The sequence below is a fragment of the Calonectris borealis genome, chromosome 2 (assembly GCF_964195595.1).
Source record: "Calonectris borealis chromosome 2, bCalBor7.hap1.2, whole genome shotgun sequence".
Classification (NCBI taxonomy): domain Eukaryota; kingdom Metazoa; phylum Chordata; class Aves; order Procellariiformes; family Procellariidae; genus Calonectris; species Calonectris borealis.
In genome coordinates this window covers 94,274,344-94,301,542 of record NC_134313.1, presented here as the reverse complement: position 1 = coordinate 94,301,542, position 27,199 = coordinate 94,274,344, and the positions used below count along the sequence as shown (strand labels likewise).

Genomic DNA, 27,199 nt, shown 5'->3' with positions numbered 1-27,199 from the left:
CGGTTCTCCCTTGTAAATTAAATGCTTTAAATTAAATGTAAATTCGCTTTTAGATACCGAACGTGAAGTGAAGGTATTTCTCTTGTGAATTACACGAAGCCGATGACCGCTGCCGCATTTACTGCAAAGGGTAATTTATTTCTCATTCAAGAACGAGAGCCTAAAAGATGCCAGAGGGAATGGAGCCCTCATTTTCGTATTAAGTTGTGTTATTTATGACTTAAGATAAAAGACGCCCTGGATTGGAAAACTACCTCGGCTTATTTATGGAATTGTTAACCCACGTAAATAAAATAACAATCACGCCTGTTTGCTTAACTGAGTGCCACGCAAACAGACCTTGCATTTAGAGCTCGGCTTAATTGCACAGGCTGAGATGGCAGAGGTGCTGGCTGCAAGGACGGGAGGGAGAGAGGGAGGGAAGGATGGCTGTCACCTATGTCCAGCGGCTATAAACAGAGAGGGGACTTTCGGCACAATAGATTTTTCTACTGCTGAAGCACAGATTTGATACGATCACTTCCCTCCCTGCGCCCCGAAAGGATGTCAGCGGTTTTCTCCTGCGGTGTCGCCCGCTGTTTAAGGAACATGGAAAGCTGCATCCTGAGATGCAAAGAGCCGGGCTGGGTGGCTGGTTTCAGAGGTACAGGGATACTGCTGTGATGTTGGAGCCAAAAGAAAGAGAGAGAAGTGAAGCTCTGACTACGTCTAAACATAAACAGCCCGGGGCTGGAAAGCAGTTCACCTCCAGGTCTTTGAGAGGAGAGGACAACCCACAGCGAATTGTTTGGGTCCACCTGGGCTTTGCCAGGTCAAATGGTAGCCCCTCCGCCTACCGCTCCGATGTCATCTTTCTTTCTGACATCTCCGTAAATAAGGTTGCAAATGACCACACACGCGAAGCCTCGGAGGATTTCAAGAAAAGCGCGGCTCCCCCGGCCCGGGGCTGCCCGTCGGGGCTCCCGTCCCGCCGCCGGCGCCCCACGCCCGGCTCCGGGGGGGAGGCGGCCGCGGCCGTGCCCGCTGCCCGGGTGTCTGCACGGGACGGGGCGGGGGGGGCACGGTGGCCGCGGCTGCCGCCGTCCTGCTTCGTTTCGGCGGCAGACCCAGGCGGTGCACCTCGAATGTGGCTCTCCCACCCGGAGGCCACGCTGGATAAGGCGGCAGCGGCAGGGCGCAGGGGAAAGGCGGCTGGGTAGTGCGGCCGGCTGAGAGAAACCCAAGCGCCAAGGGTTCTTTCTGGGTGGTATCCAAACACACCGGGGGGGAGGGAGAGGGGGGGAACTGATCGTTTTGCCTCCCTAAAACCGTTGTTTCCCCCCAACACGCACGCACACGAACCCCAAATCGCTCTATGAACCGTCACAATGGTAACTTTTGTACCTCGCCTAGAGAAACCAGAGTCCTGCTGGTTTGAGGTATGTAACTTAACACACGTTAGTAATTGCGTCAGTTTGCAATTATAGCATCAGAGTGGCTATTGCAAAATATATTAGATGCAAAATACGGCGGATTAATGGCCCCCCTTCCCTGTGCTGAAACTTCTCGGTGTTACTCCAGCCCCTGCCTGAGAAACAGCTTCGCTACCGTAAACCTTGTCCAGATAAAATGAAAAAGCCAGTGAAGGGTCCGGCTCTCGGAGCGGCACGTCACGGCCGCGCATGGGAGCGAGCGGGAAGCCCATGGAAATTGTTTTTATCGGCAGGTAATAGCGTGGGAAAACCGGATGACCTGCGCTGCGTGGAAACGTGCTAAAATGCCCTTCTTTTTTTTTTTCCCTTTTTTTTTTCCCCCAGCAAAGCAAGAAAGAGTTTTTGAAAATATAAAGTGTTGGAATTGACATCTAGTCCAGTGCTTGCACATCTATTAATTCTGCCGTGGTGGGAGGAAAGGGAAAAACGTCTAATTAGGCAGGAGCAGGTGAAAGATTCCAGACGATGAAATACAACAGGCTAAACGGGATAATGTATTCACCATTAAAGGACTGACATTTATTACCAAAAGGAGACCCGTTATGTTTGAATATGAAAAGCAGTAGATATTAGGCTATGTAAATTACCTCCTTCACATTACTTGCATCTGATTTAAAGTACAATTTTTTTATTAACCAACGGATTGATGTTTCAGAGGAAAAGCCATACCTGGTAAAATACCACCAAGCAAACGATGCGCCTTTAACACGCTCCAAAGACACGATCCCCAAAGCAATAGATCACAGTAAAAAGTGAGGAAAGAGGGTTTGAAGTCAGTGAAGCCAAAAGGGTCTTTTGACATATTTGTAGTGTCACAAGATCAGGGTGGGTAATTCATCTCACAAACACACACATCTTTCCCGTACAAATTCCACGCCTTAAAATAGATTTCAGCTTGTTCCTTTCAACTGATCTATTATTAACGCTAATGAAGTTTCAGAGGTATAGGCTGCAAAATGAATGAAGAGCACTGGGTTGGATTTCGAATATCTGAAGTACTGGTAAAATACTACTGTGCAAATAGGTATACGAATCTCCTCGTGTTTTAAGTACGAAAAAGAAAATCTTCTTTCTTAAAATATAACAGCAAATTAAAAGGAAAATATAAAAAAGAAATAACCAAGCCCTCAGTCTCTGCTCCCTTTGAGCTCCCGTTAAAGTGTTATTCTGATTAGAGCCCAAATATTCTTTCAGATGTTTAGACAAAAGCAACAGCAACGCAAATCAAATCTTCACAGCAGAACCGGCCAAACAGTTTAAGGAACATTCATTTTATTGTACTTTTTTCTTTTTTTTTTTTTCTTTTGACACACCTGACATACCACGGAGTTCACTCTGAAGCAGATTAGGAACAAAAGTATGCCCTCTCCGTCTTAATCAATCAATAAAGCAAGGACCCGCTTTCCGTATCACATCCCATAAGGTCTGTAAAGATTACCTGAAGGAGCGAGCTAAAGACCCCGTACAAAGAACTGCGCCCGTGTTTACAAACAGCAGAGGCAGCGGGCGCTTGCCTTGCAGACGGAGGGAGGAAAGCCCTTGGTGGCTGATTAATAAAAAGGAGCTTTGGAGGACTCGTCAAAACCTTGTCAACCGGAGGAATGCAATCTCTTCAGAAGCTTTTGGCCAGGCAGGCAGGCAGCTGGCTGCAGGCAGGGTGGTGCTGCTGGGGCAGGGGCATCCCACACCGTACAGCCACACACCCACTCACACTCTTTCCCCTCCGTCCCCGCGGGTGGTGGGGGGCGGTGGGGTGGAAGGCAGCCGGGGTGAGGCAGAGCCTCCTGGTCGGGGAGGGCAGGGAGCGAGCCGGCACACCGGCGTGGAGCCTGCCCGCCGACACGGGCGGCAGCCCGGAGGGAAGGGGAGGAGAGAGCCCGACAGGAGCGTGCGGAGAAAACAGACCAATGAGCAAAAGAAAAAAAAAAAAGAAAAAAAAGTAGAAGTGGGGGAGAAACACGCGTGGCGGAGCGCGAGGTGCGCGCGTGGGTGGGAAGAGCTCCGGGGGAGCATGTACATATACATATACACACACACACACACGTTGGTGCAAGCATGCACGTCGTGCGTGTGCCCAGGGAGTGTGTGCGAGTGCGACCGCGCGCGTAAGGACTCGGGTGGGTGGGCGGGCGGGCAGGCAGGCAGGCACGGGGCTGTAGGGTTCGCGCGGGTCGGCGCGCAAAATGCGCGGGGGCGGGAGGGTCCCCGCGGGTGCGCAGCGGCCCGCGCGAGCCCGGGGCTCCGCGGCGCTCAAAGCGTCCGCGTGTGCCGGCGAGCGTGTGTGGCCGGTCCCCGAGAGCTGCAGCTCCCAGTGCTGCTGCGGGGATTTTTTTTTTTCCCCTTCTCTTTTACTCTTTTTTTTTTTTTTCTGCTCGCTCACTCCTTTTTTTTTCCCTCCTCATTCAGAGCCCCGGGTGTCTCCCGGCCCTCATTGGCCGCCCCGGCTTGGAGGGGCGGAGCTGGGCCGCCTGCAAAAGGAGGAAAAGAAAAAAAAAAAGAGAGGAGAAAAAAAAAAAAGGAGACCGAGAGAGGAGAGGGAGGAAAAAAAAAAGGAGAAAACTGTAAGTGCGTAAAAAAGTTCTCGCCGTGGTGACGGATGCTCAAAAGTTCAGGAGTTTTTCCGATGCTTCCCAAAGCAGCCTGCGACTGAAAAAGAGACTGAAAAAAAGCGAGAGGGAGAGAGAGAGGGAGACTTTGCACTGGGAGATCGGGAAGGTGGATTTTTTTCTTCTGCTGCTCGCTTAAAAAAAGCCAACAAAACACATCCCTCTACTTTTGTCCCTCCTTTGCAGACAACTTGTTGCAGATCCCCGTGGAACAAGGAACTGGGAGCGTGGGAGCCTCTTTGCAAAGGTTTTATTTTCTTAATACTCTTTCTGCGTTTGGAAGTTGCTTTCTCCGCTGCGATTACTTTTTTTTTTCCCTCCCCCGTTTTCTTTTCAAAAACATTTTTTCCCCGTTTTCGCCCCCCTCCTTTTTGTCCCTTTTTTTTTGATTTTTTTTTTCTTTTTTTTTCCCTCCGCGTGGAGTGCGGGAGCTTGCCGGTGGGCTTTCCTGGGCGAAGAAGAGGAGACTTTCGGCGCTGCCGTCGTTATTCCTCCCTTTTTCCGCGCTCCGCCGGGGGGGTGGGGGGGTGGGGGTTGCCCGGCCGCCCGGTCCAGCTCGGTCCGCGGAGCGGCGGAGGGGTGGAGGGGGAAGGGACGCGCTGTTTGGTCCGGCGGGGAGGGTGGGGGAAAGCTGACGGGAGGACATGCAGGCTCGCTACTCCGTGTCCAGTCCCAACTCCCTGGGAGTGGTGCCGTACCTCGGCGGAGAGCAGAGCTACTACCGCGCCGCTGCGGCGGCGGCCGGCGGGGGCTACACGGCCATGCCGGCCCCGATGAGCATGTACTCCCACCCGGCCCACGAGCAGTACCCGGCCGGCATGGCCCGCGCCTACGGGCCCTACACGCCGCCGCCGCAGCCCAAGGATATGGTGAAGCCGCCCTACAGCTACATCGCCCTCATCACCATGGCCATCCAGAACGCGCCCGATAAGAAGATCACCTTGAACGGGATCTACCAGTTCATCATGGAGCGGTTCCCCTTCTACCGGGACAACAAGCAGGGCTGGCAGAACAGCATCCGCCACAATCTCTCCCTCAACGAGTGCTTCGTCAAGGTGCCCCGCGACGACAAGAAGCCCGGCAAGGGCAGCTACTGGACCCTCGACCCCGACTCCTACAACATGTTCGAGAACGGCAGCTTCCTCCGCCGCCGCCGCCGCTTCAAGAAGAAAGACGCCGTCAAGGACAAGGAGGAGAAGGACCGCCTGCACCTCAAGGACCATGCCCCGCCGCGCCCGCCGCCGCCCGCCGCCGCCGAGCCCGAGGGCGGCCCCGCCGGGGGCAGCGCCGCGCCGCCGCCGCCGCCGCCGCCCGTCCGCATCCAGGACATCAAGACGGAGAACGGCACGGCCTCGCCGCCGCAGGCCGTGTCCCCCCCCGGCGCCGCGCCGCCGCTCGGCGCCGTGCCCAAGATCGAGAGCCCCGACAGCAGCAGCAGCCTCTCCAGCGGCGGCAGCCCCCGCAGCACCCTCCCCTCCAGCCGCTCCCTCAGCCTGGAGGCCCCCGAGCCGCCGCCGCCGCCCCCGCCGCCGCCCCCGCCGCCGCCCCACCACCACGGCCCGGGCTTCAGCGTGGACAACATCATGACCTCGCTGCGGGGCTCGCCGCAGGCTGCCGCCGAGCTGGGCGCCGGCCTCCTGGCCCCCGCCGCCGCCGCCCCGCGCACCGGCATCCCGCCCGCCCTGTCCCTCGGCGGCTACTCTCCGGGCCACAGCTCCGTCTACGGCTCGCCCTGCGGCCAGGCGGCCGCCGGCGCCGCCGCCGGCACCTACCACTGCAACATGCAGGCCATGAGCCTCTACGCGGCAGCGGGCGGCGCCGACCGACCCGGCCACCTGCCCGCCAACGCCGCCAGCCCCGCGGAGGACCCGCTGCCCGACTACGCCATGCCCACGGGCGGCGGCGGCGGCGGCGGCGGCGGGGCGGGGGGCGGCGGCGGCGGCGGCGGGGCGCTGGGGCACGGCGGGCTGGGCGGCGCGGCGGGCGGCCACCAGGAGGGGCACCACCCGCACCCGCACCCGCACCAGGGCCGCCTGGCCTCCTGGTACCTCAACCAGGCGGCGGCGGCGGCGGCGGCAGCGGCGGCGGCGGCGGGGGAGCTGGGCCCGCTGGCGGGCGCGGCGGGCTACGCGGGGCCGCAGCAGGGCTTCGCCGCCGCCCCGCGGGAGGTCTTCGAGGCGCCGCGGCTGGGCCTCAGCGCCTCGCCGGGCGGCGGCGGCGGCGGCGGCGGCGGCGGGGCGGGGGGCGGCGGCGGCGGGGCGGGGGGCGGCGGCAGCTGTCAGATGGCCTTCCCCGGCAGCCAGCCGCTCTACCGCACCTCCGGGGCCTTCGTCTACGACTGCGGCAAGTTCTGAGCGCGCCCCGCCGCGGGGAGACCGCGGGGACACCGCGCAGCACCGCGCCGGCGGCCCCCGCCGCGCCCGCGGAGGGAAGCGAGCGCACGCGAAAAGCTTTTGTACAGAGACAGCCCCAAAGCATGTCTTGGTTTGTTAAAGGACAGTGTTACTCCAATAACACGTAAGTTTTTTTTTTAATTGCTTTGAGAAATACTCCCCCCCCCCCCCATCCCTTCAGGTATTGTCATGCCCCGTGTTTAAAAGGGAGCGAAAAGTCCAGCGTAGAGCACCAGCTTCTTTTTCCCCCCCCTCCTTCCTCTTTTACAAGGACTTGTTTTAAAATGTAAATTGCGACATAGTAATTTATTTTTAATTTGTAGTTGGATGTTGCGGACCAAACGCCAGAAAGTGTTTCCCCCTTCCCTGAAAAGTGACGTTAAAATTGACTGAAACGCTGATTTTTTCACTATATATAAAAAGGGAAACTGTATTAATCTTATTCTATCAATATTTTTCTTTTTTTTTTTGTTGAAAATATTCTGAAGGTATTGCATTGTTTGTTTATTAATAAATTACCATTCAGTTGGAATGATCCTTTACACGTCTGTATATTTTAATACTTTCATTTAGAGAGCGAGAGAAAGAGAGGGAAAAGGGATTTCATAACTAACTGTGTCGCTGGAACAGCTCGTTCCCCTCCGCACAAATTCCAAAGACCATTTAGGAACTGCCAGGTCGAAAAATCCCTTTTCAGTCTCTTCTGCAATATGTTCCACTTAGTCAGCTCGCCTTATCCGCTAGGAAAAAAATACTTTCCCATGGCAGCTCTGAGTTGGCAAATAAACAAACACGTTTTCTTAGCAATTAATGGGCAAGACCTGGAAACATTTGACCATACACAGTAGTATGACAACGTTACGGCTTTTTAAATAATATGCCTATGTAAGGATGTATTAAGCGGTAACTCCGAGGTAGAAGTACATGCACTAGATTCCTGCCCGTGTGTAACTGTGTATATATCGAGCTATCGATCTGTGTGTGTTTTTCAAATGTATTTATATATAGGATTTACATATGTATCTATATTTAAAGAAGGATTACGTATTTATTTATAGCTTCATATACGCATTGCATATGTTTCTAAACTCCACGGTGTATAGTAGATGCCAGATATTCTGTAGTATGTATATTCTTAAATATAATGTAAGCATATAAATCACTGCTTGATAGAATCGGTAGCAATGCGCGCAATCACATCCGTGAAGCCGCTTCTGTAATATATATTTTTAAAGTACTACTTTATTTCAGAAAAAAAAAAAAGTAGTTGGATTAAAGGGTGCTTGTACAGTCTACCCTTACACCTTTATAGGTTTGCTTTACTCCTGTCCTTTAGGGACAATACTGGTATGTTGGAAGTGCCCTAATTGCTCGGACTGAAATTATTTTAGAAAGAGTTCGTGTGGGAGAATTTTTCTTATATAGTTGTTTGGGGGTTTTTTTGGTCTCCTTCCTTCCCTCCTTTTTCCTCAAATCGGGAAAAAAACAACAAAAAAAATATTACCAGGGTAGTAGATGAGCGCTGCACAGACTGACGTCTTGTCAGATCAAGAATCTCACCTTCTGGACAATTTGCAATTAAGAACCTACGGGCAATGGGGATCACCTTCCCCCTTTGTAAATAACCACCAAAATGCAATAAATTCATTAACTTAAAAGAATCTGCCTTGTCAGTCAGACTTGGGAAGAAGATTATTTGATTGCAGATATTTAAGGCCTAAAGTTTGCTTTCAAGATAATACAGTTTCCTATCAGTATCTCTTATCTAAAGGCAACACTTAGCAGTAATTGCTGTTGCATTGTTAAGGGTTACACTGTAAATAAATACAAAGGTATTTACAGTTAAACCCTATTACCTCGCTTTTGAGCTGCGCTTCCCCTCCAAAGCGATAATCTAACATTCAGAAAACACCTTCAGCAGATCGAATGAACCGGGGAGGGGTGTCATTTTATAACGTTGGCTTAAAATATGTTTAACTATGGCATAGTCTTTGCTTTTTCGTGCTAGTAGCTCTACTAGAGGTTGCCGGCCTTGTTTATATTTATTTGTTTGCTAAGTTGTGTGAGAGAAATGCAAACGCTCCGCCGTCCGGTTATGCTAAAGCTCAAGCGAAGGACGAGCAAAGCTGAACGCCTTCGCTCCGGGGGCACGTTTTAATGGCAGCTCCCCGTTTTTCACCAGTAAAGGGAAAAATAAAATGTTACCTATTCCCGGCCGGGCTCACCCTCTGCTCCCCACCGTCCCCGTACCGAGCGGGGGGCAGCTGAGCTGGCGGCTGCCGCCTCCCCTCGCCTTGTGACCGGGGTTGGCGGGCCCGGGGCACGGCGGGGCTTTCGCCGCCTGCCTCCCTCGCTCCCCTCCCTGGCAAGGGGAGCCCCAGCGGCGGCAGCTCCCTCTACCTCCGGCAGCTGAGTTTGCCAGCGAGGTGGCTGCAGGGTAACGCCGTTCCCGCCTCTCCCCCCGCCCGGTATTTAAAATAAAACTAAAAATTAAAGAACGGAGAGGGTAGAGAGGTAATAGCGTGTACTATTTGCCTGTTATTTTTGTTGCGATCAGGCGCCGGCTTTCCTGTATTTTGGGTTTTCTCGGCCGTCTCCAGCGGTAGGGTGTTTGTGGCGAAAATAAATAGGAGGGAAAGCAGTTGTTAGCTCGGCTCGTTTAATCACCCGTTGGATTGTCAGTAGTGCCGCTCGACTAGGGGAGCTGGGGGGGGCATGCGGAGCTGGAACAAGTGCCGTCTATAATTACCGCTAATGCCCCGGGGCAGCCCGCTGCCCTCCGCGGCCCCGACACCGCGGGGAGGCCGCGTAACTTGCGCTCCCCGCGGCCCTGGCTGCAAAAGGGGCGGGGGGGGGAGGCTCGCCCAGCCGGGGGGCGGCTCGCAGTCGGGGAGGGGGCGAAGGAAAACGTCCCGCTCGGCCGCCAGGTAGGTTGTGCCGGGATCCTCTGCCCCCGGGGGGGGGATCCCTTCCCTGAAGTGACGTGCGTGGTCGCGGCGGAGGTCACCTCCCGGTTCTCGGTGCGACGGGCTGGCTCACCGCACACGCGTGCTTCGGCTTGGGTTTTAAAAAAAAAATTATAATTTTTTTCTCACCTCCACACAGAAATTGCTCACAACGAAAAGTAACATTAGCGGTGCAGAGGGTCCCCCCGGTAGGCAGTGAATCGCGCGGGCTTGGCAGGGAGAGGCGGCCCGACGGGTGCGCAGGCCGGTGCCGCGGGGTCCCTGCGCGGTGCTGGGCCGGCCGCGCCGCTCCGCGCTCTGCCGGGCCAGGCCCTTCGGCGTGACACGTTGCTGTTGCTGCTGCTGCTGGTGCTGCTGCTGGTGCTGCGGCGGGGAAAGGCCCGGCGGGCTTGCTAGAAACCTTCCCGGGCTGGGGCAGAGCAGCGGGGCGGGCGCGGAGCGGGGCGTCCGGCTGCGGGCAGCGGGGCCCAGCGCGGGGCAGGGGCCCTCGTCCCTCCTGTGCTTCCCCTTGCGAGCAGGAGGCAAACCCGAGTGTCCCTTCTGACCTGTGATTGTCTCCCAGCAGAACTGGGCCTGCCCTGAACGCCAAAAGAGACGCGGTCCGACCCTGCGCGGAGGTGGGCACGGGAGGTGCGCCCAGGCAGCAGCTGAACGGTGCATCCGTAAGGCCTCTGCATCTTTGGTGGCAGCGCGTACAGCGAGTGGGGACGCGTGCCGCTCGGCCCCAGCCTTGCCTGCAGAGCGGTCCATTAGGTGCCAGGTTAGCACGGCGCTTTGTGTTGTGTTTTTAGCTTGAGCTGATTTTTTTTTCCCCAAAACTATTGCTTTGCTTTTCGTCTAGAAAAAAAAACCACCACACTTTTTTTTTTTTAATTAATTTGAGGGACCATTCCGTTTAACTGGTTCTGGTGGTTTCTTACTTGTATTTGCTCATCTGTCACTTAAACTGAAGAAAACGCAAAGAGGAATATTCTCCCTTCTAAGTCTTCTCGGAATTTCTTCTTAATGTGAGTGACAGTTCATATTATGTTCTGCAAAGGTCATAACCAAAACGAGCAGAGAAGTGCATGCAAATAGTTGAGAGGACATGGATTAAAAACCCTTTCCTACCTCCACAGGCCAGGTCGGAGGGAGAACACGGTGAGACTGTGTTGTGGATGGAGACGTTAAGGGAATGTTTCCAAATGGGCGTTTTATGATATCTGGGGCCCTTTCTGAAAGCCACGAAGTTCCGGAAAGGCGCTTCGAAGTTGGCACGGGGGTATTTTCATAGTCAGGCTTAACTTCGTCACGCTATCACTAACCCTGGGGTAGCAGCGTCTCGACTGTACTCCGACAGCAGGCTGTCCCCTGCCCTCGCCTCCCCAAAAATGCGCCGATTAGAGCGGGGCGAGCCTAAAGCTTCGCCATCGGCTCCGGAGGCTTTGCTTGCGCGTTGCGGACGAGTCGCAAAGGGCGCCCGCAAGGGCCGGAGTGGGTTTTGCGGGAGGCAGCGCGGTGCCGCCGCGTAGAGAGGAGCGGTCGCGCACGGCCGGGGGTCGAGCGCCTCTCGGCGCCCACGTGAAGATGAGCGTGAGGTAACAATGCGCAGTCTTTATCACGCCGTCTTGATTGCGTAGGCAAAAGAGCGTGCAGCACTGAGGCGCGCACATGGCTGCGCTGCGCACAGGAGTTGCGGTGCGGCGCGTAGAAGCGCTCCCCCATCCTCTCCCCGAAATCACCCATTTCAACAGCAACCGCTAATTGGACATGAGCTTTAAATTAATTTCACTTGTAAAGTAATTTAAGCCCTTCGGCGTGGTCAGTCCATTTTTCCCCGGTTCCCTGCGTTGGGGCCGGGCACGTTGGCTAAATGCTTCCGTCGTTTTAAGATGCGCGGGTGGCTTTTTTTGGGAGGGAGGTGAGGAGCGCAGCGGTGGGCGCCGTCGGGGTGCCAGAGGTCGAGCTGTTGCTGCGCGGGGGCGCAGGTGGCGCACCCAAGCGCGCAGTCGGGGCGGCGCGGAGGGCGAGCACTGATTTACGCGGCAAGCTGCGCAAGAGGCGCTCCGCGTCGACCTAGCGGGCCTCAAGTATGGCGTGAGGGAGCTGCTCGGTGCTCCCTGGGGATCTGCATGGGTTTCAATTCGCCGGCATCTCGCACACAAGCTGGGAGGATCCCACTTACGCTTCCCGTGTGGGTTTGGTGGTGTTTTTTTTTTTTTCTTTCCCTTTCCCCTTCTGCCTCGCCTCCCCGGCGGCTTGTCTGTGTTGTGAATCCGCCCCAAAGGTGGTGCGGTGCCGCGGTGAACGTAGCCCTCCTGGTTTAATTACGCTGGGGCTCATAAAGCCATTCGCTTCTTTCCAAAGTAATAAACAAACGTCGCGTTAGGTCAAGATTGATGGTGTCCATGCAATAAAAACGGGCCAGGTCAGGAAGGAATAAAATTCAATCAGAGCTCGCGGAATCATTTTTCAGGGGACAGAAAGACAGAAAAGGAGACGGGGGTCAAGGGAGACGATGTCGCCATTCACAACACACCAGCCGGGAGGGAGGAGGGCGAGGGTTAACGAGCGATTGTTTTTTATCAAGCGGAGCCTAATTGAACGAAACAATAGCCGCATCGGCGGGGGAGGGCCGCCTCCTTGCGCGGGGGACTCTCTGCGGGGCCGGGCTGCAACCCCGCACCCCGGCGCTGCGGAGCGCGGCCGCGGCGGGCACCGGGGACCCCTCGCAGCAATGCTGCCGCCCCCGCCCTTAAAACTTTACACACGCACCTGAGGCAACGGGCCGGTCTCCTTGTCATAGCCCGGGGGCTGGCAGTGCAGACAGCGGGAGCAAACGGCCGGGTGCTTAGGGGAGGAGAGCAGGACCCCCTCATTTCGCAGGAAGGCGTCCTAAAAGGCCTGCTTGGAGGGCCGGAGAAGTAAGCCCCAGCCCTCCCGAGGGTCACTCCGGTGGGTCCGGCAGGAGCAGGGGCCCTCGGTGTCACTTGCAACTAACCCCTCTCGCCTTGGGTTTAGTTTGGTGGGAACGCTGCTGGCGTGCAGAGATTTGGGAAGCGGATGCAGAAGGTGGTGGTTGCTGGAGACCCGAGGGGCGGTGGGTGCCGGCCCAGCTCTCTCGGAGGGAGAAGCGGGGCCATCGGTGCGCAGGGAGGAGGCGGGGGCACAGCCCCGCAAGGAAGCCCCTGCGGTCCGAGGGGCTCGTTTTCGTCCTGACCCGGCCTCGCCTGCTTCGCCAGCCCGCCGGCGTTTTGTGCTGCGCGGGCCGGGGAGGCAGCCGGCAAACGCTCGCTCCCTCCCTCCGTTGAGGCGGCAGGGTGTTTGCGGGGGGATTTCTCCCTCGGCCCCCAGACAAACGCGCCTGCTGCGGGCACCTCGGCGACCTTCTAGGCCCGTAATTTGCCCCTTGCTTGGTATGCGTGTGCCGCAAAGTAATAGCTATTAAAAAGCACTGGGATGGGGGGGAAGGCGGCCCGGGCTACCGGCGAGAGCTCACAAGCTCTCCGGCTGAATGGGAATTGGGTGGTCGGCAATTTTTTGCCCCCTAAATAAACACAGCTTGAGACGACTTGGGTGGGCAGAAGGGAACAATTTGTGAGCCAGAGAGCAAGTGAGCTGGGCAGGCAGCCGGCCCGCTACTTACCTGCTGGAGACTTTCACCTGACCTTTAGGTGTCAGGGGGCTTGGTTGTGCAGTGTATTACCCCGCATTCAGGTCAGCAGCTTTAGACTGCGTTCAGCAGAATTAAAACAAAACCAACGAAACCCCCAAACTGGAATCCCCCCTCCTTTCCAGCCCCCATCACCTCTGGGGAGAATACAGGAAAACCAACACATTTAGAATCATTAACTCTTAAAATAGCTGAATTTCCTCCAGTAGAAAAAACGCAAATTATTACACTCATGAGTTCAGGATATTTATATATTATATGAATCGATGAATAAACGGGTCATATCGCTACAGCCGTCGTCCCTCGGTAGGCAAGCGCTCGGTTTAGAAGAAGCGACATAGCCGTTTTCCCCCCACCGTTCCTGGAATTTATTTACTTGCCAGAACATTTAAGGGGCCGAGTTTAATTTTTTTTTAAATAAATATTTGAAATAAGGAAAAAGAAGAATGTTTTCCAATGAACGATAATGTAAAAGTACTGATAATATCGTCCAAAGCAGAAGAGAATTGTTTAAACAATGTCGGTGCTTGCAAGATTACCCAGTATAAATACATTCGCACTGCCTTTTTGATTCGAGTTTCTACTGGAACTCTTTTTCTGTATATGTGTGTGCGTAGAGACGTATTTCCCCGCTCCGATTGTGTGAATAGGTCTGCAGCTGCACGCTGGCGGAGGGGCAGGTCGCCCGGGGCCGCGGGTGCCCGGCTGCCCGCGCTGCACGACGGGGCGCTGGCTGCGGGGCGACGGGCGGGAGCCGGGCGCGCACATCCCTCGCCTCCGCCGGCGAGAAGCTGCTCGCCGTTTTGCCTTAGCGAGGATTTATGAAAGTGCTCGCGGCCAGCGCTTCTAACCTGGCCTCTCAAGGATGGGATGGATTTAAAAGCGAATAACGAATTGCAGAAAAATTACGGCTTTCTCCCGACGCCATTCCCCGCCCTCCAAGCGCTCCGCCGGTGAGGGGGGGAACGGGACAGAGCGGGGAATGAACCGGTGCGGGCTCATTAGCAAAGCAAAGGTTGCAATTAGCGTCTGCTGCTGCGAACCGACCTCTCCCCCGCCCGCCTCTCCTAGCCCCCATCACCAAATAATTGCAAAGTATCTGTTGATGTTTTTCTTCCACCCGTCAAAACGTTGGAGCTCTGCCTGCTCCAGCGCTCCTTTCTGGGTTTGTTGTGTCTGGAGACAATGCTCCGCCAGCGAAGTATCAGAGGTGAAGGGGGGTCATACGGGGAGGCAGGGAGCGCGGCCCTGCGAGCCGGCTGGGGGCCTCCCTTCGCCTCCCACCCCTGCAAACCTGCCGCCCGGAGGAGGGGGGGGTGCGGGCCCGGAGCCGCGACCCCCGGCCGGCGAGGCCGGTCCCCCTCTCCCCACGCTGCCCCGGGGCAGCCCCGTGCCTGCCTTCCCGGCCGGGCGAGGGAAGGGAAGAGGATGTGACCCTCATGTCCGCCCGGGGGGACGCGGCTGCTTTATGTGCGAGGGGCCCGGAGGGGGGGGGGGCGGGGAGGAGGCGGGGGACACTCCTCCGTTCCCCCAAGTTACACTTTTTATTTTTCTAAATACACCTCCAGCAATCGATCCGTCTCCATGCGCGACGGGAGCTGGCTGCGCAGCCATTTCCCACCACCTATCCACCCCGTGCCCGAGTAGCGGGTCTGTTCCCTCCCTCACCCCCCTTTGCTTTTACCCTTCAGGCTGAGGCTGCGAGCAGGAGGTGTATTTTTAGATGGCGCTGGCGGTTTTGCTCCGCGACCCCGAGGAAACCCCCGCCGCTTTGTCTCGCCGGCCTTCCGCGCCAGGGCCGGGGAGGAGGTGCGGCGGCCAGGCTGCGCCGCCGGTGGGCCCCGGGGTAGGGCCGACCCCCGCCCCGGTCCCCTCGCAGAGGTGGCAGGAGCTTGTGCTCCTGTGGGGCAACCCCACCGCGGGCATCCGCCACGCTGCTTGCTCCCTGCGGGGATTTTGCAGCCCACGAATGGCCGGTGGTCCCGAGCGCCCCTGAAAGGCCTCAGGAAAGGGAAAAATAATTGGGGGGGGGGGGGGGAGAAAAAAAGATGTTTTTGTGGCAGTTTTACCATTGGCAAGTCAGGCTCCGGGGGAAGGGCAGCGGCCCGCACGGCGGAGGCGAGGGGCCGAGTTACGGCTGCGAGATGCGGAGCGGCGGGCGCAGGGGAGCTAGCCCTGCCTTAGATGCTCCGAACCCCGGCGCCGCGGAGCAGGGGGCCGCAGGCAGGGCCAGGCCGGCTCTCCCGAGCGGGCCCCAGCCCTCCGCAACCCGCGGGGCAGGAGCTGGGCTCGCTCTCCTCTCCCTGCCCGCCTGAACCCCCTCCTCCCGACGGGGCGCACGCCCGGGCAGCCCCCACCACCCAGCGCTGCCATTACTATCTCGCTTCTCCCGCTATCCCGCTTCTCCCGCTTCGTAGTAGCAGGGGCAGGGTAACCCTCTCCCCTTCCCACGACGCAGTGGGACAGGCTCCCCGGGCGGGGGCCGGCCCGGAGCAGGCAGCGGGGGCCTCCCGGCAGGCTGCCGGGTCCGCGCTCCCCTCCCCGGCCCCTGGCAGGCAGGGCGGCCGCAGGCTGGCTCCGCCGGGCGAGCGACCGGCCTTCCCCTGCCCGCCCTGCCGCTTCGCAGCCGGCCCGAGCGTTTCTTGGGCGTGCCGGGGGAGCAAAAGCAAAATCCACCTTGCCGTTTGCTTTGTTCGCTGCTGCTGCTACTGGTGGGACGCCCGTGAAAGGCAGGGGAGGCTGGGGGCACGCTCGGTTATTCACTGCTGGAGCTGCCCTTTTAAATTAAATGCTGTAATGACCCCAGATGAGACGAGAGACGGGCGGAGGGGGGAAGTATCTTTCGTACCTGCACGCACAAAACGCTTGACATACACATTAAACGGCCGTCCAGAACATTAGTCTGTCACTGGTGTACTAGCTACATATATAGATATCATCTCCTTAAATCGCCGCGGTTTTTTTTTTTTTAATTTATTTCGTTTTCAAGAAGTGATCCCGTAGTCATCGCAAAGAGCGGTACTTTAGGAGGAATTCAGAATCGCGCAGGAAGGTGGTGGTGAGGAAAACGAAAAGCACTTCAGACCTTTGTCAAATTGTAAAAAGCAGCGGGGCAGTGCTGGGACGCACCTTTTGTCCTGTCACGACCAGTAGCTTTTTTTTTTTTTTTAAAAACAAAAGCAGCAAAAAGACATCCAGCACAAGGTCACCGCGGAGGGACTGCTTGGTCTAGAACCAATTTTTCCCTTCCCTTCCCATCCCTTTCCCCGCTCGCTCCCCAATATACAGAGACCGAAAACGGAAAATAAAAATACTTCTCTTGAATGCACCACAGTTAGAGATGCCAAAGAAAAAAAACCCTGAGGTCGAAGGAAAACTGGCAGCTTATGTAAAGGTTCCCAGCCCTCTGCAGAGATGTGTGAACTAATATTCAGATGTACCAGCAAGCCTCCCAGTGAATCACTGTAAGCGAAAAAGAGTTCCCAGCAATACAAAAATACGTTGTCATAAAAGTGCTTTAATACTTTTTTTTTTCACTACCTGCGCCACCAAAAATCCGCTACCAGCAGCTTGTGACCGCTTCTCCGAGGCGCTGCAAAGGGGGCAGCCCCCGGTGCGGCTGGGCAGACGGAGCTCGCCACCTCCCCTCCGCCACCCGGGGCGGGGCGCCACCCCTGGGCACGGCGGGAGCCCCTCGGCCGTGGGGGTGTGCGGCGGCGGCGGCCCGCAGAGCACAGCCGCAGCCGTGCGGCCACGAGCGGGTGGGTGCCCGTGGCACTCGGGGCGAGCGCCTACCGCCGGGGCTGTGTAGCAGACCCACGCGGTATGAACTCTGCGGGGGAGGACAGCTAATGCAGAGGACACGCACCCACGGGGAGGGGGTTTATTGTTATTTTACTCTACAAAAAGGCGCAGCCGCGGAGTCGTACCCGTTCGAGGGGAAAAGCACCCCAGGAGGCTTTGTATAAATATACCCACGCGTGGAGGTGTACACGCGGGGGGTGAGTGGCAATGTGTGCATGACTCCGCGCGTCCCCCGCGCCGCAGGGAGCTCCAGGCCTCCCCACGGACGGGGCGTCCGGACCCACTCGGCGTTGGTTTATGCCGGGGGAGCCCCGATGCACCGCGGAGACTGTGAATGGGGGCTGGAGAGCCTTACACGCGTGGGGCGCTGCTTGGAGCGCCTGCAACAGGGACATCTCAACCCTCTCCCGCTGCTCCCCCTTCTCTCCACCCTGCGAGGGCGCGTACTCCGTGCACCTGTACCAAGGGATCCCACGCAGTGACCGTGCTCCCGCGTTTCCCTTTCCCCGTGTGCTGCGGTGGCCGCGCTCCTCCGCGTTCCCGCGGGGACAGCCACGAAGGAAGCGGGAGCTCCGGCTGCCCGGGCGCGCACCGCTCCGCGCCCCTCCGGGCCCGAGGCCGCGGCCACCGCCGGCTGGCACATCTTCCACTGCACCTCTGGCAGATGCCGGCCCTTTCGGCGCAGGCACACAAAGAGCCCTCTCTCTCCGGCAGCCCGGCTCCTCGCAGGCTGCTCCCGGGCCCCGTCCCGTCCCCCCGCACCACTTCCATCACGAAACCGCTCCCGGGTGCAGCCGGAGCCACTGCCCCCAGCTCCGCGCTCGCCCCCCCCCCCCAGCCCCCCTTTTAACAGGGATGTCCCCCCCCAATACAAAGTGAAAAAAAGCAAGAGGTGCACTCGGGGAAGGTGTCTCTCCTGTGTATCTCCCCCCCTGCGTACCTCGCCCTCTGCTCATTTGGAGGCATAAAGCTAAAATGATGGGAGTAATTGGTGGGTGGAAGATCCTAAACCAACGGGAAATGTATGGGCTCGACGACCTCTGGATAACCCGGGTACCTTGGCACGAAAAGTGCAAAAATATTTACTCACCTTGAAGTTTCTATTTTTTTTTAAGCTTTTTTATTTATTTTGTTTTTATTTCTTAAGTCATCTTTTGAGATGGTTCAAGCTCCCGTCCGAGGTCTAGTTATAGTAAGCAGGAAGAGGATGGAAGGGGAATGGGTTGATTCGGGGGGGGGGAAACCAAAACACCCTAAACCCCCGGATCGGGAAGGTGCTGGACAAAAAGGCTTTCTGTGACTCACGCACACTCTGAAATGAAGATCTGAAAAACGCTTACAAGCCCCCTCTGACTGGTTTGAAAGCAATTCCAGCAATTAGGAATTAATTCGGCATGGTCAAAAGGCGATTTCACTGCAAGTTATATCAAGTTATCCAAACTTTTACAGAGTTCAAGTGGTGGAAATGGGCTGGTGGGGTGGAGGTAAGGCTGCAGGAAAGAAAAACAAGGAGTGTTCAGGAAAGGCAGAAGAGGGGAAGCCATGGAGAAAGGGCCGGAGGGATGGCGAGCCCACGTTAGCGCCAAAGGTTTGCTGCTGTTGTTTGCTGGAGGAGAAAGGAGGCGGGGGACAGGGGACGCTTTTGTTTTTCAAATGGGAGAAAGTACTAAAAATGTGCTGGAAGTCCTAGGTAATAGCAAGATGAGTTTTAATTAAAAAAAGGAAATCGGTGGGCTTGCTGGCCGATCAGTACTTTGGGACAGTATCGGGGGGGCGTGACCCCTCCCCAGTTAATGGCAGGAGCCAGAGTTGGCCCAGGCAGGGCTGGCAGTGGGATGATGTGTGGGGCGAGAGGCACCGTGAGGGTCTGGAGGGGGGGATAAAACCGGGCTTTCACACACAGGCAGGCCAGCAATAAAACCACCATGGGGAGGGGCGGCCACCCACCCCGGCCCCCAGCAGCTGATGGCGGTGCTGGCCATGGGGTGCGCCCCCGGCACGGGTCCCGCGGGGCCCAGCCGGGGCTCAGGCATTGGGGTTGTTCTTCATGAGCTCCACGTCGGCATCCACCATCTCCCTCACCAGCTCCTGTGAGGAGGGAGAGAGGCAGATGAGGGCCCCAGCGCAGGGGACAAATAGGCAGCACTTCGGGAGTGCCCCGGAGCACGACGAGCCCCCCCAGCCCCCCCCAGCAGGACAAGGAGGGGACAGGGCTTTGCTGGGCTCTTCCCGCAGCAGCCCTGGCCCTGGCCCCGGCCCTGTCACGGGAGCAGCGGGACTCCCTGGAAACTGGCTTGTTCAAGTCACGGCCTGCGTCTCCCTGCTGGCACCCCTGCGCAAGCGCCCGCTCTTTTCCAAAATGTTGATACCTGCCGGGCCCTTTCCAGGGCGGGTTGGCAGAGTCACCAGGGATGCCCCGTGCTGCCACGGTGGCTGCTGTCTTCAAAGCAAGAGCAGCAGCCCAGGGGGGTCACCAAAAATGGGATTTCTCGGTATGCCTGAGTCACCCCGCGGAAAGGCCCCCCCCTCCTTTCCCCTCCCCGTGGATTGCTTTTAGAGAACACGAACACCCGGCAGGTACAAAACACGCCAGAAAGGCCACTCACATCAAACGTGACTCTCGGCTTCCAGTTCAGCTTTTGTCTGGCTTTGGTACAGTCCCCTTGCAGAAAATCCTGCGGAAAAGAAGAGAGAGGCGCTGCGAGAAGCGTCCACCTTCCCCACCTCGATGGCCTCCCCATTGCTTGTGCTTCCCCGTGAGCCGAGCGCGGCCGGAGCTGCCGTCGGACTCTTCCAAGGACAAAATATTTCTCTTTAAGATGCAATTTTAGTGGAAGCTCATATGCCTATAAATCACCAGGAGGCAGCATCCTTTCACCAGGCTATTTCAGACCAAAAGAGTTATTCTTTGTTTTCATGTGCGCGCGGGGTTTGAACTCCAGTCTTACAGCTGTATAATGGTGAACATTTTATAAGAAGTTGTCATATGTCTTAGTCATGCTATTGAATGAGCTGCTTCAAATTCTTTTTTCCCCCATTTGTTTAAATAATGTAAATAACAGAGCAAACATGACAACTATTCTCTTTCAAATAAAAACGTGATCACAGACAGATGATGCTGAAAGACTGTTATGAATATGGGTAACCACATGCAGCAGTAGTAAACATCTAGCTTTTGAATGCCTACATCATTTTTTCTATAGCATCCACATGGAAAGAAAAGTCTTAGTATCTCGTAAATGAAAAGAAATTATCTTGAAACCATTACAGAAACCAAGACTTCGGTCATATTCACCTTACTGTTCAAGTATTCCTAAAAGTGCTACCACACCAAAACAATCCCACAACCAGTCATCAAAAATAACGTAACAAAATTAAACAAAGGAAAAAGCTCCTCTGACTGCATTTCTAATTGAAATTTCTAATAGAATGAAAAACCTGACTTCCTTTAAAATTCGAATACTGTGATTAAATAGTTGGCTTTTTCCAACTGTATGCGTTGATTTAATAAAACATGTTACCGCTCCTCAGAAGCGTCGTTTCTCTGTAGCAGTACATACTAAAATTATATCTCTCTAGGTTTAAAGAAAACCAAACAAAACCAACTTTATTACAGACCAACAAGGCTAAGGCTGAATTCTGCTCCTGCATTTGACTTTATGGTGGTAACACAGTGGGCTTTCCAGAGAAACACATGGACTGCCTTTCTTCTCCCTCTTCCACTCTCTGGCCAGCGGTGGAGCTAACGAGCATTTTCTGGCTGTAGGTTTTTTAACTGTACTGCCCACACACTACATTTTTCAGATGCTATCTTTTGTGCATGTGTGTTTCAGGTCATGTTAACTTCCAAAATCACCTCATCCTGTGCAGTAAAATGTAGGAAATTCTTCTTCATAATTGTACTCCAGAAAGCTAGGCAGCTCGCTTTCAGGAGCAGAGGAAATCCACCGAAGGAAATATTGCACCGAAGAAGGGGACGCGGAACAAACACGTCTGCCGAGACTATTCCAGGCAGCATTTTTACTAGTTCCGTCTTTAGGCTAAAAACATGTCAGCCTGCCTTCAGAAAAGGGTAAACAGATGGATCAGAAAAAAAAGATATGAAAATAAAAAATGCCGTGATTTCCTTAAATTAGACTAAATTATTTCCTACTGCAGCCCTATAATGGGTTTTTAGAAACTGCAGCAGACATTTGAGGCCAAGTCATGCAAAACTGCATCAACTTGAGGGATCCCCTGGAGGGTCGTGTGAATATGGATTGCAAAATCTGGTTTGAAATGGGAAAGACGCCCACTAACTTTGATAAAATTTGGATCAGACCCTAATGTGCTCATGGAGGTATGCCTTTTATCTGGAATTCGGTTTAATTTACATTATATACGCATGTATATATGTGCCTGGAAACATGGAAATCCTTCTTAAAATAATAATTTCAGTATAAAAACAATTGCCTTTTATTCAGTCCTAATTCAAGCCATTAGCTAGAAGTGGAGTGTTTTCATACCACCTAGCTTTAAGTCATAAAAGCCATATCATAAAACTTAGAGTTTCATTTTTATAAATGCTGTGTAAGTAATAATTTTACATCCACAATCTTTATATCGAAAACATCCTTTGAAACCAAGCCTTATCTAGGATACTGGCTTCCCATTTAAAAAAAATGGACCGGGAAGAACAGAACGAATTGCCTTCGTCTGCTCTATGTAGCTGCATTCTGCTTTTGAACAGCTTGGGAGCAGTCTTTTAACTTTCTTGGACAAATGCTTTTTGTTAAAACAGTTTATCTAAAAAAAATACTTTACCTAATTCCAGCCCTTCATTCAAAAACATAAACACTCAGCTGCTGAATAGGCCAAAATAAGGTTGGGGGGAGGTTGCAAATCAGTAAAAGTGAAGTTATTTGCAGTGCTGGATTATACATAGAGATAACACAAACAACTAGTGTATTAAATCCATTTAAGTATAAAAAAAAGTATTTTTCCTTTAAAAGTTCACATGCTTTAACAATGATGCAGTAAAGGTATTATGGCATAATCTGTGAGGGAAAAAAAAAAAAAGAAAAAAGAAGATTTAATATATATGATAATACAAATTCCCCAGCTGACTTACGTTAAAAGATTTTAAATGGCTCTCCTGCAGAAGTTTGTGTACTTTTGAGAAACACTACTTTGTAGATAGATTTACTTGAAAATAGCATTACGGACAAAATGTCTCCTAGACACTTTTTAAAAGGTTCTCTTACAGAAGTTATTAAGTACAGAGATCAAATGAAACCATAATGTTAACACCATATTACATCTAAATTCAAGGTTTGATTGTATTCTTATTAGTCAAAGTTTCAACACTGAATGGAAATGATGACTGGAACAAAGCTATTCCTGATTAAAGGATTGTATTGCAGTCATGTTTCCTGTATTTTTCTACAAGTAGCTCATAATATGAAAACAATAAGGTAATTACAATAAAATAAGAATATTAAAAAAAGCTTCTCTTGGAACAGAATGACTGCTTGTTTATATTATTCAAGTCTTTCACTGAAACCAGAGATGCATCTGTCAGGCTTCCAAAAGGAAAAAATCCACAAAAAAAACAACCCAAAAGAACCTCTGGCATGCTGATCATTAAAGTGTATTGATTTTTCAGTGTCAGGGCTTCACTTTCTGGAGGTACAACCAGATCAGAAAGCAAAGAAAGAAGAGGTGAGGTTTCACTGGAGAAAACCTGGATTTTTTGGGGGGGTGGGGTGGGATGGGGGGTGTTCTTGAAAAACAGCTGCTGCTGCTGAATGTAAACTGCCCAGTATTCCTATTCCTGATGGAAAGGCACCTGATGAAATGACACCATTTCATGTTTTGTATTCCTGCAGGATAACTATTTCTGTGGCGTTGTGCTTTAGGTACTGACAGGAAAACAAAGCCCTTTGACTCCGTGAAAACCCTGAGGATTTAGATAGTGAGCTGAGAGTCTGCAAACCTGAAAACTGATTAAGGCTTTCTGTTGTTTTTACAGTACTCAGATCATGAAAATAAAATTAAGTCTTTGCTTTTAGTTATCCATTTCGGGAGGAACAAGTCCTTATTTTTCATGCAAATACAGTTAACATAAGTGAATAATAATGACAAGTTTTACCTGCAAGCTAAGAGTTGGAAACAACATCTAGGTAAATATTTAAAGGGAAGGAAGAGGAAAAGACAGCAGTCAAATTCTCTGTTGCCACTTAATATGAGATTAAGCTCTCCTATGGCTTTATGTGCTCATCACTGTCATATGACTGCCTCTTCGAGAAAAGAACGAGTTTATCCAATGTATTAACTGTGTAGAAAATACCCCATTATTACTAAATCTGATTTTATGATTATTCAGTTTTATTGTCCAAATGCACACACACAAATACATACAGATAAGCAGAGAGAAATTTGTTATGCAATGCAGTAAGGCATTTTTAGATTTAAAACCATGAGACAAAAATGTAAAATATTTTGATGTAAATATCACATTTCCCAAACTCTTGTTCTGAGTGTCATCATGACTCCTATTTTGACTTGTGCAGTGATTGATCTGGTTTCACTGTGCAACGTATCACTGTCTCATTCAATTAACTTTAACTGAAAATTAAAGCCTCAAGACAATGTGAGAAAATGGAGATAGCGTGGTCTGAAAGAAGGCCAAGGCTTCCTTTATTACTACAGCTCAGCTGATTCCCTTTAAAATATGCCTTCACTGAAGCCAGCGCCGAGCGCCAGCTTTTGCTCTCTCTTACACCAGAATAAAACTGAGATCAAATCCTCAGTAAAACACCTGCAATGGAATTGTGCCCAGCTCCGCTCGCTGCAGCAGAGACAAGGCTTTACCTCTAAAAATAAACAGACTTGATCTAAGCACACAACAGTTTTACTGCATCTGAAAAGCGGCCAGGGTTACGTTCACAATCAGCACGACCGCTTGGAAGATGATTTGTTACATCAGAGCTCCCATAAGCAAAGAGCACAGACCCAGCTCGGTGGAGGCTCTGGCTTGCGTGTTTAGTCCTGCACTCTTTTGCTTGAGAAGTTTTGTCAGGAAGGATTTCAAGAGTCTAGGGGTTAAAGTTTCCTGCAAACCCTGCTTGTGTTTTATTTTCCTTACTTCCTTTTTAAAACCATTGCCTTTCAGCTTTAATTCATCCCATTAAAAGAAAAATTAATAAACATAGCTACTAAATTAGACAACATTAGCTTGCAGTTTTGCATTTTCACCATTATCACAGAATCAGAGAATAGTTTGGGGTGGAAGGGATCTTTAAAGGTCATCTAGTCCAACCCCTCTGCCGTGGGCAGGGACATCAGGTTGCTCAGAGCCCCGTCCAACCTGACCTTGAATGATCCCAGGGATGGGGCATCTACCACCTCTCCGGGCAACCTGTTCCAGTGTTTCACCACCCTCAATGTAAAAAATTTCTTCCTTATATCTGGTCTAAATCTAGCCTCTTTTAGTTTAAAACCATTATGCCCCGTCCTGTCGCAACAGGCCCTGCTAAGAAGTTGTATCTCGGTAATGTATATATCAAAGTTTATCTTACGAAATAGTCTCCCTTTCTGTGCATCTTTTGGAGCATTTTTCATAGCAATTTTTAATGAGGGTTCATGTCTCGGTAGTAACGTCAGCCCCCAGTATATATGGGTATCTGCTGCAGCCCATTGCTTGGAGAACAGCCTTGTTAAAGTGTTTGTTGCAAATAGTCAGGAGACTGCATGCATTGCTCTCTAGGCAGTCCTTCTACCGTCATCCTTATCCCCCATTCCCTAGTGTTCTCCCGCACTTGCCACCAGGCCTGGGGACATCGTGTCTCAACCCAGATGAGATGCAATGCTGGAGAGCAGTTTCTGTGACTTCAGCTGAGCTATTCCCTTGCACTCCCTTAAGAAAAGTGCTAAGATCTCACTAAACCAGAGCTGTAGAGCCTGTAAACGTGCGCCTTGCTGGTGCAAAATTCAATTCTCGGTTCAGCTGAGCTCGGCTCAAACCCCAGCAGGAGTCACAGTAATAAGCACTGCGTCTGCTGTGCACTGCTCTGTAAGTACTCTCCACAAGGCAAAGAGCACTGGCTTGATTTCTTCGCAAAGGGTAGTGTTTGTTATAATATCTATAGTAACAGGGAAAAAAACAGTGTAATTATAAAGCAAGAGACTCCTATCTCCACAGTAAATATGATGAGGCTAAAGATAAAACATATCAATGAGCAAAGCTCAAGCCTAACGAGGAACACAGTAAACATCTTCAAGAATTTAAGATGAGCTGTAATGTGTCGTCGCTCAGTTTTCATTTTTTCTTTCCACTGTTCTTAGAAAAGCAAAGTTGTGGAGCAGTTAGGGTACCAAGGGAATATAAGAATGCCAGTGAATTTGGTTCCTGATCTAAATTTGTTTTAATGCAGCATGAACAGACTGCTTTCCACTCTTGGGTCAGCAGTCTTTTGCAGAAAGACAGTATTGTTTGCAAAGAACCACAGGAAAAGGCAAAAGGCGAAAGCAACCAATGGGCTGAAACTCACGTATAACTAAATGCCATTTAAAATAAGAGGCATAATGTTTTTTCCCCCTAGCATGTTTTCCTATGCAAATCCCCTCCCTATTCAGAAAGCTCCATTTTTACTAAAACCATGTCGAGGGGGAAGGGGAGGGGGAAGAATGACTTGAGGAAAGGGCTGATTCTGCACGGCGCCGAGCCCCTGCACGTCTGACGGACCTCAGCAGGCTACGAGTGCCGGGTGTCTTTAGGGTAAGGTCTTATCTTGGGACTCCACCGTACTCCAGCAATAAGACGTCGACACAAGCCGCACGGTCAATAAAACCTGAGCACAGCCTTCGCTTTTCCACCGGGAACCAGGGGCGTTAGAGCAGCGGCTTTATCTTATCGGTTTGCTAATCTTCAATTTGACCAGCTTCCAAAGGGTTAAGGCAAATGAACTCGGAGCAGCAATAAACAGGAGGGCGATAATAACAGTAATGGAGCTCCTCTCCCTCCTCCTCCTCCTCTTCCCTTCCCTCCCCTGTGCCTTTTCCACTTCGCGGCTGCCTATCAGCCCAAACCGAAGCTGAAGCCAGGCCTCTCTCTCAATGACAGGGGGTGATAAGAGACGCGAAGAAAACAGCAAGCTGTCTGGTCTGCTCAGGAAGTCGGGAGCGGGCGGCATTGTCCATCAGCGGGGCCACGCGGCGGCCGGAGGCCGGGAACAATGCTCCGCTCTGGGGAAATGGGCTCACTCAGCGCCGGCCCTGGCAGCCCCACCGACACCGCAGATAAAACGGCGAAGCAGGGGGAGCCGGCCCCAGGTGCCTCGGGAGCCTCGTCGCCGGACCCTAATCGCTTTGACGGAGGCGGTGCCCCGGTGAATCGACGCGAGGCCGCAGCCCGCGCGCGTCCCCGGGAGGAGAGCATGTGCAGGCCTCAGCCGCGGCGCGAGCGCCAGAGAGCCCCTCGCAGGGCTGAGCGTTGCTCAGATCTGTCCATTTGCCAAGTGAAGCCTGAGAAAACATCTTGGCCAGTGCCGTCCCTCGAGCCAGATAAAATTCCTCCTGAATTACAGCCCAATATCCCTGAAGCCAGTGGTGCATTTCACTCGCTTTGGATCCAGAGCTGAGCTCGCTCGTCAGGAGCCGTCCCGCACGGGGATCGGCGTAGCCCAGCGCCAGGCCATCCTGCAGCAAGTCGGGCCACGGGTGCTTTTCAGGATCGCAGGCGTGAGGCAGGCTGCAGGGTGTTCCCCCCGCAGCAGGGGAAGGCCTGCTGCTGCCAACAGCAGAATTCCCGCAGCTGGCTGCGGTGGGGCAGGTGCTTCCCTCCCTCTCGGTTTGCCCCGAGGCCCAGTTCTGCCTTCCTGGGAAGACCTGGAAGGTGTTCCCCGGCTCGGATGCAAGTGTTATTGTAACCTCAGCTCATGGCTCTGCAAAATGCCAAAGAGGCTTCTGAATGGCGAGATGGTTTCTAGTTTACAGGAATGCCTCTTCTGAAAAAGCAAGGAACTTCTGCAGGAGAGGAAGAAGATCAAACCCACTCCATTTGCCACAGACCATAATTATGATAGTTCAGGTCTTAGCCCTGGACACGTAAACACTTTCTTTCTGATATGGCATACCCAGTCATCCAAACACACACATCACAGCTAAAAATCTTCAGCATGTTTGCTAAAATGCAAACTAATACTTAAATGCTATATGTTATTATGAACCAAACCAAGCTTTTCCAACTCTTCTAACAAAATAGAATCGCTCTTTGTAAATGCTGGTTAAAGGTGGTACCACTCCCGTTGGCCATCACCGCCCTGTA

General features: G+C 53.1%; 2 protein-coding genes across 2 annotated transcripts in view; one reads left to right on the top strand and one right to left on the bottom strand.

Annotated features, from left to right (window-relative positions):
- The first annotated feature begins 1,268 nt into the window (after window positions 1-1,268).
- FOXC1 (forkhead box C1) lies at window positions 1,269-7,013 on the top strand. The gene has a single exon (XM_075142570.1). It carries the CDS (start codon window positions 4,723-4,725, stop codon window positions 6,430-6,432), a length of 1,710 nt encoding a protein of 569 aa, XP_074998671.1. The 5' UTR covers window positions 1,269-4,722; the 3' UTR covers window positions 6,433-7,013.
- A 10,829-nt stretch (window positions 7,014-17,842) lies between these two features.
- Window positions 17,843-27,199, bottom strand: part of GMDS (GDP-mannose 4,6-dehydratase) — a 436,198-nt gene continuing 426,841 nt past the window's right edge. Inside the window, exons 10-11 of the mRNA XM_075142569.1 lie at window positions 19,500-19,568; window positions 17,843-18,981 (exon numbers count right to left, since the gene is read on the bottom strand). Of these exons, the coding sequence (XP_074998670.1) occupies window positions 18,919-18,981; window positions 19,500-19,568 (132 nt within the window). The 3' untranslated portion in view covers window positions 17,843-18,918. The remainder of the gene's footprint in view (window positions 18,982-19,499; window positions 19,569-27,199) is intronic.

Coding starts and splice junctions, on each gene's coding strand:
- FOXC1 (XM_075142570.1), top strand. CDS start 4,723: ATGCAGGCTCGCTACTCCGTGTCCAGTCCCAACTCCCTGGGAGTGGTG.